The 13,367-nt window shown below is 36.7% G+C and overlaps 1 protein-coding gene across 4 annotated transcripts in view; it reads right to left on the bottom strand.

Moving 5' to 3' along the window:
* Positions 1-13,367, bottom strand: part of CDC14A (cell division cycle 14A) — a 230,831-nt gene that overhangs the window by 170,757 nt on the left and 46,707 nt on the right. For all 4 annotated transcript variants that reach the window (XM_044003007.1, XM_044003006.1, XM_044003004.1 and 1 more), the window contains exon 4: positions 12,111-12,203. In XM_044003007.1, the coding sequence (XP_043858942.1) occupies positions 12,111-12,203 (93 nt within the window). The remainder of the gene's footprint in view (positions 1-12,110; positions 12,204-13,367) is intronic.

The raw sequence follows: 13,367 nt of genomic DNA, 5'->3' as shown, positions 1-13,367 counted from the left end.
AAGAAAGAAAGAAAGAAAGAAAGAAAGAAAGAAAGAAAGAAAGAAAAAAAGAAAGAAAGAAAGAAAGAAAGAAGTGATGAGAAGAATACTCTCAGAAAATCTGGAAACTCATGAACTAATCCAAAGTGAAAACAGCAGAACTAGGAGAACACTGTATACAGTTGCAAGAATATCATACAATGATCAACTGTGAATGACAAAGCTATTCTCAGCAATATAATGATCCAAGACAATTGTGAAGGAGTTATGATGGAAAATGCTATCCACCGTCAAAGAAAGAACTGATAGAATTTGAATGCAAATCAAAGCATACTTTTTTTAAACTTTATTTTTCTTGTTTGCCTGGGGATTTTTTGGTTCTGTTTTCTTTTACAACTTAACTAGCTATATCAAATTACTTGCCTCCTCAGTAAGGGAGGAGGAGAAGGAGAGAAGAGAATTTGGAACTCAAATTTGTTTTTAATTTTTAATTAAAAAACTAATGTTGGGGCAGCTAGGTGGCATAGTGAATAAAGCACCGGCCCTGGAGTCAGGAGTACCTGAGTTCAAATCCGGCCTCAGACACTTAACACTTACTAGCTGTGTGACCCTGGGCAAGTCACTTAACCCCAAGTGCCTTACCGAAAAGAAAAAACAAACAAAAAAAAAAACCACAAACTAATGTTAAAAGTTGTTTTTATGGGGCAGCTAGGTAGCACAGTGGATAGAGCACTGACCCTGGAGTCAGGAGAACCTGAGTTCAAATCAGGCCTCAGACACTTAACACTTACTAGCTGTGTGACCCTGGGCAAGTCACTTAACCCCAATTGCCTCACTGAAAAAAAAAGTTGTTTTTACATTTCATTTGGAAAAATGAAATGTATTTTAAATATTCCAAATCACTAATAATAAAAATTAAAATTAAAACAACTCTGAAGTCTCATCTCATACCCAGACATTGGCAAAGATGACAAAAGACAAAAACTGTATCTTTTTAAGAAGTTATGAAGACAGGCCCAGTAATGCACTACTGGTGGAAATCAATCCAGCCATTCTAGAAAAGAATTTGGAATTATATTAGAAAATAGTCATTAAATTATAAATACCAGTTTGACCCTCCACTACTAGAGTTACATCTTCAAAATAAATCAAAAATAAAGGGTAAGGTCACATATATTCAAAAAGGATACTTTTACATACAAAAAAGATATATACAAAAATATTTGTAGCAAAACTTTTTTCCCAGTAGCAAAAAATATAAAAGGAAACTGGATATCTATCAAATGGAGAATGACTGAAAAATTGTGGTACATCTCTGTAATGAAATATCATGACATTGTAAGAAATGACGACTATGACAATTTTCCAGAGAAACTTTGGAAGACACACAAACTCATGCAGAACAAAGCAGTCAGAAAAAAAAAATTCACAGAACAACCACAATAAGATAAAGGAAAGCAACATAGACAAATGTGAGGACTTTGACCCATAAAATAGCCATGAATGCCTTTAGAAACCTGTCAGTAAATTATACTTCTTGTCTTTCATCACACATTTTCAGACATGGCTAATAGATCAAAATGGCTTTTTTACTACATTTATTTATTTAAGAGGAAAGATGCATTTGGTGGTCAAGTCATCAGAAAGTATCAGTAACAAAACAGGAAATGATCATCAACAATTTTTTAAATTTGAAAGTTGAGGGACAAGAGGCAGAATGGTAGACAGGGTAGAAAGGTAGCCTTATAGTCAAGAAGTGAGAGGTTCACATCCTATCTCTCATACCCACTACTGTGTAACCATGGGCACAACACCAGAGCCTCCAGACTTTTAAGTGGCAGAGCAGGTACCAGTCTACATTGTTATAGGGAATTCCTCACTTTTAGATCCATGCACAGATATAGAAATTGATATAAACCTGGATCTATATAGGCATGTATGATATGTACAGTCATTTATTACAGATACATATATTACGTGTACATATCTCTACACACAAATACATTAAAGTATCAGCACTTTATCAAGCATGTAAATTAGAAAGAAATCACTAGCGGTACCTAGGGGACATAGTGAATAGAGTTCTGCACTTAAAATCAGGAAGACATGGGTTCAAATACTGCCTTGGACACTAGCTGTGTGATTCCAAGAAAGTCAGCCTCAACCTCTATTATCCTAAACTGAAAATGAGGATAATAACAACACCTCCTTCACAGGACTATTATGACAAACAAATGAGATAACATCTATAAAACACTCTACAAATCTTAAAACACTTTATAAATGCTAGATATTATGGTTATTGTTATTAGTGCAACGTTGAAAAAAGTACATAGGCCTAAAAGATACCACACTATGGACAAGTGAGAATTTCCATAGAAAACAAAGAATCCACATCATTTTTATATATTTTCTATTTTTTTTACTGCAACACCAACAAGGGAAGAGTTAGTTAGTAAAAACTTTGCAGGTAGACTGATTTTTTTAGCCCAGCACAAAATCTCACAAATATTCCTTCACTAAGTAATGTGCCTCTAATAGATATAAGACACTATCTTGGGCTCACTCTAGAGATGCAAGAATCTATCTGATTATATCATGAAGCTTTATGTGACACAAGAATTTCTACAGTCAGAGTTTCTATTCTGAAAATACAGTAAGGATGGGCTACAGAGACTAGAGGAAAAAATACCACCCACAGGGCAGGAAATTTCTATGCCATATTCCCATTTATAAAATTGTCCTTTTCTCCTCTAAGTGTAGGTAAGTGCTGAAAAAAATTAAAATATACAGTTTTAGGAGTATATAAATTTTTGTAAATCTTGGGAGTTAACTCAAATACAGTGAAAAAAAGAATGTCAAAATTTTTAAAGGATGGCACAAATATCAAATTGAGTTCTTCCCACAATCATATAGAATATCTTGGGAGACAACAGAAAGCAGATTCACAACTTGCACTGGAGGAATGGAGAGTTATATTTCTGCTAAGGGCAAACTGACACACAGGTGGTAAGAAGGGGAAATCAATCAAGGATTCCATACAAATGAAAAGCAATTTAGTTTAGTTTGATTTTTTATACTTGAGAGAGAAATAATCATTTTAGCCTAAATACAGGTTACTCCTTCCCCTACCTCCACTCAAAATCTGGTTTATACAAAACCTGAGCACAGGCTTTCTTCATCCTTCCTACATGGAAAGCGAACTGTGAAGTGGATGGCTTTTTGACTTCTGTTAAAAACTTAAAATGTCAAGGTTGTATTTCCCAGGAGAATTTATGTGTGTAGAACCCTAACCAGACTATACAAACGCACTCACTGGAATTCAACCAAATATATACTCTTTACTGACAAAAAGGCCCAAGTCCCTAGAAGGCAACAAAAATTATCATAGTATATCAGATATTAAGAGGACAAAATAAAATCTCAAAACAAAAATATAGTTCTCTTTCACAAACTGGAAACCATCCTAAGATTTGGGGGGAGGAGGTTAGAGTAAACAAACCCAACAGAGCAGTGAGTGTGTCCCCTACTACTGTGATGCTATTAAAGCTTTTTATGAAAGAGGAGACCTCCCCACTACAGAGAACAGCAAGGTGTTTAAGGAATGCATGCCAGGGTGTACCAAAGGCATGCAATAATAGCATTCAACAACTATTCATTAAATGAAAATGTCTATAAAGACTGTTCTGGGTTTTAAAAACAATAATAATAATAATCTGCCTGCAAAGTTTCCACCAACCACTTCTTCTAATCTTTTCTGGTGTTAAAATGAGGAAATAGAAAATGAATAATAGTCATATGGGTTCTTTATTAAGTTTCTATTTATATTCTTAACTGTCCATACTCTGGCTTCTGTTAAGCCCTTTCTTTCTTTCTTTCTGACCTTGGGTCTGTGATCCCATTCTGATTTACATGCTTGATAAAGGATTGGGACTGAATGAATGAAGAAGTTCTGGCATATCCCTCTGAAGACCATATCGCTACTCAAAGCAGATATTGCTCAATTTCTAAAAGACAGTGGCAACTCATAAAATGTCAGGGAATACTAGATTTGGACATGCAAGTTCTGTCATCCAAGCCTTTTCTGTCTTTTTCCCAGCATAATTAATCAAGAATCCATCTTTAAAGGCAAACAAATGTAAAATTCACAACCATTTGTATATGCAGACCTTTGTAAAATGAGTCTTCAAACGGCATAGCTTGCCTCTGCTAGAATTCATCTCAGCCCATTTAAGAAAAAAGTTATTCCCTTTTAAATGATTTAAACTCTTTCCCTCTAAAGTCCCTTCCAGTCCTAACTATACAATCCTAAGATTCTCCCCCCTCCACCTTGTATAAAACAATACCATTAGCTACTTTTTATAAACCCTGTATTCAGGGCATAAACACATTCATGGCTTTCTTATGCTTTCTTCACTTTGCTTTTCAAAGAAAAACGATTTTAAGAGCCAATTAGTCTTTGAGAACAAAGAACTCTATAGCTTTTTAAAAAAAAAAAATCTTAGGAATTTGTCATTAGCAGCCACCTAGTCAGGAGAAGCTGAGTAGCAACAGGGCACCATACTTCAGCCATCAAGAGAGGTAATACATTCAGAGGCCTTGGCAAAACAGCCTGTCAGCTCTTACAAAGAAAGCCTGTGTCATATTTCTGGTACTCATACTAGTCATACTAGTGAGCACAAAATGTCTTATGAAATATTTTGTTCCAAAGCACTTCATTAAGAAACAAAGCCAGCTCCACCTCTGTTTAAAGGTCCCAAAAGTGCATATGGTGTATTGTACAAAGTGAGTGTCTATTGTTTATAGAACTGAATAAGGGAGGAGAGGAAGTCTAATTATTATTCATTAGTTTTGTATATTGGAGAAAGGGCCACAGAAACTTACTCAAACAGAACTTTGAGATTGCAAGTGCCATACACCTTAGCAAATCTCTTTGTGAGTTCCTTAAGACTCTACCTACCCTTCCCTCCGCCCCCAAAAAACCACCCTATCATCAGGTGGCCAATTATCTAGTGGTAAGAATAATAAATTATAAACAAAACTCCATCCTCATCCTTATTCACACCAAGATCACAAAGGATAAGGTTTCCCAATAAATTGTTTTATCATGACATAAAGATGACCCTGAATTTTTTTTAATTGTATGAGTGGAGCACAAACCCTAATAAGTCCTGCCAGAACTGAAAAGACTTCAACGTTGTCTCAAGTTAAAGCTGGAGGCTAGAAGGTTAGCCACAAGGTAGCAATTAGTTTTGGCCACAGTCAATTCATGAACATCATCTATGCTAAGGCACATGGAAAGAAGTTACAATGTTCATCAGTGGAAGGAGAACACACACTAACAAAATTCTGGGGATTTTTAAGTTTTAAAATTGAAAAGTTAAGTGGAGCTCAATGTATAAACACAAATTTTGCTTCTTATAAAATAACAGCCCTAGCTCTTTCCCTCTACAATCTCCAAGTCTTTATATCTAACCCAAACACCCTTTTTTGTTGTTGTTATTCAAAGCCTTTGATGCTTTGCAGAGATCTAAGCAAGAGATTATTTTGACTATGAAGAATGTAGGAATGATTTATGGTAACATTTTGGGGAAAGATGTCTTCGTGACAAATCATTCCAGTCCTATCAATGAAACTCCAAACAAATATACTTCATCAGTACAACATATTCGTGAAAATGACCTTTTACTCCAGAAGCCAAGATTCTTCAATGGCAAAATTTATGCATGCTGAGTGACCCCAATAATGTTTTACATATTTATAAATATAAATATGAAAATATTTATTTGAGCAGGTATATATACTATATAATTATATAAGCATCAATGTATCCAATTCAATAGGCATTTATTACGTATAGGACAGGGTAGCAGCTGATATGAGAAAACAAAGTTTGGATGGTGTGTTTTAAAGATACAATAACAATAACTGAAAAATAAATAGTTAATGTTCTTTATTAGTTGAGAGAGAAAGAGAGAGACAGACAAACAGACAGACAGACAACTAGTGGAGACCCTTGAGCTGAAATTCTGATCTGTATTGTATGAGGGACACACTAAACTACTAAGCAAGCCTAAGGGAGGAAAACTGGAGTAGCAGCTGCTCACAATTTTATAGAGATTTAAGGTTTAACAAAGCCCTTTGCTCACAGCAAGCCTTTGAGGTAGGTTTTAAAAAAGTACTATTATCCTCATCTTTACAATTAAGGGGAAAAAACAGGTTCAGAGAGGAAGAGGGACTTGTCCAGGACAGCACAGTTAGTAAGTGTAGGAATCAAGACTCAAACTTGAGTCTCCCCAATAGCTTGATAAAAAGAGCAGAGGGCTATGCAGGGGGTTCTGGGACAGGGTAGAAAAAGCCTTCAGGCCTACAATAGGTGAGGGCCTGACCTCTTTTGGAGCTGCCAAACAGGAACCTGGAGAATGGAAAACCAGTCTGCCCTATTTAAAGATGACAAAGGGTAAAAATCCCACAAAAGCACTCAGCTACAAAATAATCTTTTTTTAAATGGAAAATGGGGGGGGGGGGAAATCATGTTACCTACACTACCTCCCTTTAATCGCTATTGCTCTGTCTCTCTTTTCTCTTTCCTTCTCTCTACCCTCTCTTCTCCCAAACAGCAGAAAATATACACTCTCCTACACTTAACAAAACATCAATAAAGAGGAACAGAAAATGCTGCTAGATGACATCAGCAGTGGTTTTTATGATTTAAGTACAAAAGACAAGAGATTAGGTTCCCTTTGAACCAACACTGCTCTTGGTATCTTATTCTGCTTTTCTGTTTCACCTTTCAACAATGTACATGTTTTTCTTTGGCTTGAAAGAATCACAGATTTCTCGAAATAAAAGGCAACTCAGAGACTATCCAGTTCAACCCCGAGTGACGGATGAATCTTCTCCTCTACCACATCAGTGATACAATATCCAACCTCTGCCTGAATAGTTTCAATGACAAGTAATTCATTATCAATTGCAGCAGCATATACAGTTTTCAGACAAGTTCGAACGCTTGGATAGTTGAACTGAAATCTTCCTACCCATCACTTCCACCACACCGTCCTTTGTTGGGGCCTCTGGATCCAAGTATCTTCCACATTACAAGCTGAACAACTCTTCTTCCCACTGGGCCGTCTTTAAAATGGCTGAATATCATTAGCATGCCAGGACCCTGCCCCTCAACAAGTTTTCTTTTCTCTCTGCTAAATAGCCTCCGTTCTTCAATCTGATCATTATGTGGCATGGCATCCATTCCCCTCATTATCTTTTTTCTTTTTTTTTCTTCTTTCTTTTCTTTTTTTCTTTTTTTTTTTTTTGCAGGGCAATGGGGGTTAAGTGACTTGCCCAGGGTCACACAGCTAGTAAGTGTTAAAGGTCTGAGGCCGGATTTGAACTCAGGTCCTCCTGAATCCAGGGCCAGTGCTCTATCCACTGCGCCACCTAGCTGCCCCTCCCCTCATTATCTTGACACATTCTTATGCACATATTCCAGTCTGTTAGTGTCCCTTCTAAAATCCATACGCAGGGCAATAGATAAAGGAACTGTCATGTCACTTGTTCTGGACACTGGACTTTTATCAAGTTGGCCTAAAACTGTAGGTTGGGGGATTTTGCCCCCTACCCAATCATATCTACATTGATTTTGCAGTCAATTAAAACTCATAGAATCTCAAGAGTTGGAAGGGACTAAAGAGGTTACCTAATCCAACTCATATCAGAAAATAAATCTCCTGCACAGAATCTCTGGTAACAGGTGACCCGAGGTTCTGTCAATTCTAGCTGTGCAACCTCTCAATTTCCTTTTCTATATAAGAGATTAATTTTGAGGAAGCTGGGTATAATAAGAAAAACACTAGACTTAAAACCATAAGATCCAGATGTGAGTCCTGGTTCCAACAACTGACAGCTATGTAACACTGAACAAGTTACTCAATCTTTCTAGGCCTTGATTCCCCCCTTCTATAAAATGGAAATACTAATATACTCTCTGCCTATAGGGTTAAACCTTAAATCACTATAGAGGGGGCAGCGAGGTGGCGTAGTGGATAAAGCACTGGCCTTGGATTCAGAGGAACTGAGTTCAAATCCAGCCTCAGACACTTGACACTTACTAGCTATGTGACCCTGGGCAAGTCACTTAATCCTCATTGCCCCACCAAAAAAAAAAAAACAAAAAAAAAAACCCACTATAGAAACAGGAACTCTTGTTATTATTATTGTTATTGTTATTTTTATTATTTGGATTTTCTGCAGAGTTGTCACATAATCACAAAATTTCATACACACGCTTGGGCGGAAAAAATAAGTGTTCATCCAACGTTTTCTTGAAGACAACCAGTGAGAGATATTCCACTAACTCCTGTTTCATCCCGTTATACTTTCAGGCAGCTCCAAGTGTCAAGAAGTTTTTCTTTATCTCAACCCTAAATTTGTCTCCTTTACAACTCCCCTCCCTTCAATCTAACACTTTTGAAACTGAAAGTAAGAAATATCACTGGATTTGGAGTAAAGAGAAGTATATTCACATCCTGGCCCAGCCACTTAAAATCAGTGAGATACTGGGCAATTACTTAATTTCTCTAGATCTCAATTTTTTCATCTGTAAAATGAAGAGGGAAGGTAGATATTCTGACCTCTGACCTTCTAGCTCTAAATCTGTATGTGAAATCATGATATTAAATCTATTAATTTTTCCACGTAACTGCTCAGCCCACCTAGTCTAGCCATTTCATTTTACAAATGAGAAAAGTTCAGTCTTTTTTTACATGGAATGCTGCTCCTTTCATGCTGATTTTGAATGTTAACTATCTCAGCTCAAGTTAAATGTTGCTCATCATTCCAGCCCGTTGATACCTTTTTGCATCCTGATTTAGTCAGCCAATGTATTTACCTCCAAGTTTTCTATTATCCATAAATTTGATAAGGATGTCTTCTATTTTTTTTCATCCAAGTAACAGACAAAAAAAGGCTGAAAAGAATAAGGTCCAGGAAAAAGCTTAGAGATAAGAGAGCAGATGCACACCAAGGTCACAGATCACATCAAAAGAAGAGACTTTTTGACTTCGTCAAAGTCACAAGACTAAACCTTGACTTCCCTGGGCCTTATTGGCAAATAAATTCTGCTTTAGCATATCTTAAGTTTTATACTTTCAAAAATGGGTGTTTTATGTTGAATATAGCTGAAGAGCAATTCTATTTGAATATAAAGCATTCCCTTGTATGTCTAATCTGTTTTATGGTTGTTTCAGCTGGATCTATTATTATACCTGCTATTTGTATAGTTACTTTAGCATCTTCAAAGCAATTTATTTACTTTATCTCAGTTGATCCTAATATCAATCCTCTGAAGTGAGTCAGGGTCGATATTATCCCAACCATTTATCTTAACACTTTGTCTCCTCTTACCTTTCCCTCAATCACTTCCCTAAGCTCCAACTGCTCATGCCTTCCATCTACTCTAACTATATTATCACCACACCTCATTGTTTGCATATTGTCTCCCCGCTTTAGAATGTAACCTTCTTGAGGATGAGGATGTCTTTTCACCTTTCACTATATCCCCAACACTTAATATGGTACCTGACATATAGTAAGCATTTAATAAATACTTGTCAACTTATTTTTTATTCTTTGTTGCAAGGGATGGTTATATGGCAAAGGAAAGGGACAGGAATATATTTAGAAATTAATCTGACGTTAAAAACAAGTGATAGCTATTTTTTTAAAAATAAGTCACTAGAGAAAGGATACATGAAAGAATCACTTTAAAAACAGCTTTTCAGATATATGTAAATAATATGCAAAAAAAGGCATTATGCTAGGCTTCTTTCATCAGACCAGAAGATTTTGTGTGCCTTTTAAGGAATTAGAACCTTTCCTTATCTGAAGGCACCCCAATCTCTATTATCATAGGGGCTATCATACCACTGTATTATCATAAAAAGGTTCAAAGATTTTGGTGGTAAAATGGGCAAATTTAAATGTACCTGCCATACTTTCTTTTAAGGGATTTCTAGAAATGCCTCATGGAAATCACAGGGTCTCTGAAACATGACAGAAAACTTACTCCATTAGACTATGCCAAAGTGAATGGCTGTGGTAAAGGTAAATGGGGAAAAGGGTCAATGAACTGCTCTTAATGTCAGCCCTCACCAATGCTTGGAACCCAGACACTAACTCAATCAATTCACCAACAATCATTTATTAAGCACCTACTATTCGACAGACCTGTGTGCAAGGCAGTAGAAATGCAAAAAGAAAAACATAAAATAATCCATATTTTTAAGGACCTTATATTCTATCAGTAGCATACATTAGATTCAGGGGAACAATCTCCAAGCTGAGATACTTTCTTCTCCCTTCCCAAGAAAGGGTATTTAAAAAAAACTAGACCAAAGCTAGATAAAGTCTTGAACGGGAGACCAAGGACAATGTCCTAACTACAAATCATCACTAAAAACCCAAAAGGAAAGAGCAGATCATCTATGTGGCTCAAACCCTGACATTATGACAGGCTTTCTTTCATATAAGGAAGGTATCAATTATCCCAATTCAAATGAGCAATAATTACAAATGTAAAGTCAAAAGCAAGTATTGTACTTGGTTTAGATAAACTCAACCCACCACCATCTCACTAACTCATCATGACAACAGCCAGATTTGCATTTGGTCTTAATGAGGAAAAAAACAAAAACAAGAACAAAAACAGGCTGATTAAATGCTAAAACCAGAAAACTGCCACAAAACTGGAGACTTCCAGATACCCTGTTTTCATCTTACAGATGAGGAAACTAAGTCTCAGAGAAGTTAAAAAGATTCACCTAGGGTTACACAGATAATAATTAGTAGTTGAGCTGGGACTAGGCCTGTCTCCCATTCCAGTGGCTATGTTGTCTGTTGTGAAGTGGATTGATACAAGAAAGCTTCATATAGCCCCAAAAGACATAGAAAAAGACCAAGGAGGGGACCAGTGAATTGGGGATGGAGACACAGTGGGCAGAGATTGCTCTTATTTCCTTCTCACTCAAAGTCATCAGTTTTTAGAGTTAGAGAGGCTGAGACCCTCCAGCCATCTGGCTATGGGTTTCTTAGTGTTCTGGCCTTCACTCTAAAGCCTTTTTCCCTTAGGGCTTTCAGATGTGGTAGTACTTAATTGCAGGTTGTTGGCTCTCCCTTCCCTCAGCCTACTCAAAATCGCTCCCTAAAAAGGTCCTATCCCAACAGTGGGCCCCAAGTCTGAAGACAAGTGTGAACTAATGTTGCCCTACGGATGATGGTTTCACAGAGTAGCTCTTGTCCTACTGCCATTAAACTATGGCTTGATAAGAGGTGGCTCCCGGTCACCATGACCCCCTAGCCATCTTATCATAAAATCCTCAGCAAAGAAAGTCAGTGTTGCCTAATAGATAAAGAGCCAGTGGATAAAACACCAGCCCTGGATTCAGAAGGAACTGAGTTCAAATGTGGCCTCAGACATTTGACACTTACTAGCTGTGTGACCCTAGCCACAGAACCAGGAAGATGGGTTCAAGCTCCACCTCCTCTCTCTCTCACCTCCCTCCCTCTCCCTCCCTCTCCCTCTCTCTCCCTCTCTCTCTCTTTCTCTCTCTCTCTCTCTCTCTCTCTCTCTCTCTCTCTCTCTCTCTCTCTCACACACACACACACACACACACACACACACACACACACACACACACACACACACACACACTTCTACCCAGATTGTTGGATTTCTACTCTTCTCGGTGGTCATGAACTTTTAAGAAGTCATCAGAAAAGAATACAGTAAGGGTTGCCAGTCCTCAAAAGTGCTGAAAGACTTCTTAGACTACTCTGGCTCTCTCCTACCACTTTTTCTGAGACACTATTATCTCAGTGGAACCCAAACTGCAAGCAGTTTTTCAAATATAATCTCAGTAGCTTCTAGCATAAAGTCCAGAGAGTAACCATCCCCTTGCTATGATTCATGCTGGTTTCCAACTTTACTCCAAAACACCCTATAGTATTACATTTCACACACCGTGCCCACTGCCCAAGAACTTAAGAGTGGGCCTTGTTTTATTCAGCAGAAACAGAAATATTACACACAAATGCATAACCAATGATAATCATGATTTTTTAAATCCACTTACCGCATAAGAACCTATTAAAAATGCAGCATTCGCTCGCTTTCGTTGATCAAAACTGGTGTAATGCACTATTTTCTTTCTTGATAAACTGTATGACTAGATAGAGAAAAAAACATGTTAGTGTAACTACATTATCACAATGTCCAAACATCAAAAGAATATACATGACCCTCTCAACTTTGCAAAGAATATCTTGATCACCAGCTTTTGAAAGAGGATAATTTTAAATAATGTTCATCCCTGGGACATTCAGATTATATGTCTGTTTTGTGGATTGTGGATTTACTCATTCATGTTTTACACAATATACTCCACCCCTGATACAGATAGTTATCATTATAATGAACATCTTACCATGAAAAATTATTAAATTATAGGGAGCTGTACTAGGCAAGAGGTATTTTCATGTATCTCCTTTTCCCAAAATATTTCTAACTCAATAGTCAGAGAAACACAACTGATATTAAACAAAGTCTGCAAACCCTATTTCTACTCTTAATCCCTTTCAAAATCATTTTCACATGTACTTTGTACATAGAAAACAAAACAACCAAAACTTACTGCTTCATGTATTAAGGCAGTAGATGAGGTACAAAAAGGAAAAAAGCATAGTCCCTACCCTCATTGGGCTTATGATCAAGAAGGGGAACTGAAACCAACACAAAAACAACTTTTTTAAAGTATGTGCATCATACATAAATAAAAAGAGATTTGGGGAGGGAGAGACTGTTACTTAGGAGGGGCTAGTAGAAAATACAGAAAAGGTTTAGACAGAAAGTTGAAGCCTAACCTGTTTTTTCCATTCAAAACTGTCAAAGTATGTATGGCAGACAGATTAAGAACCTAATCTTATTTTCTCTCTACCAATCAGTGATTGATGCTGGTCTTTTTATATTATCTACAAAGAGATGTTGAAAGAGAAAAAATGAAGCCTCAAAAAGATATACTAAATATACAACTTTGTATGATATCCACAGAAACCAAACAAAAGGCTGCTATATTTATGCCTAAAATGGGGAATACTGTTGGCTATCAGTTAATCAAGAGGTATAACAAATTCCACAAATCTATTTTAATTCCATAAAGTCAAAGTATCAATCCAAATCCTTATGAATATATAATTTAAATAGTGAAATCTGCTCATAGAAACCACCCTGAAATTTTTTTAAATCAAAATGAAAACTCCCAGGTTACTAATGTTCTCTTCAGTCTCAAATTATCCTGTATTAGTTATCTGTTTATCCCTATCACCTCAAAACA

The sequence above is a fragment of the Dromiciops gliroides genome, chromosome 4, assembly GCF_019393635.1.
Source record: "Dromiciops gliroides isolate mDroGli1 chromosome 4, mDroGli1.pri, whole genome shotgun sequence".
NCBI lineage: Eukaryota > Metazoa > Chordata > Mammalia > Microbiotheria > Microbiotheriidae > Dromiciops > Dromiciops gliroides.
This window is presented reverse-complemented; position numbering and strand designations above follow the sequence as displayed.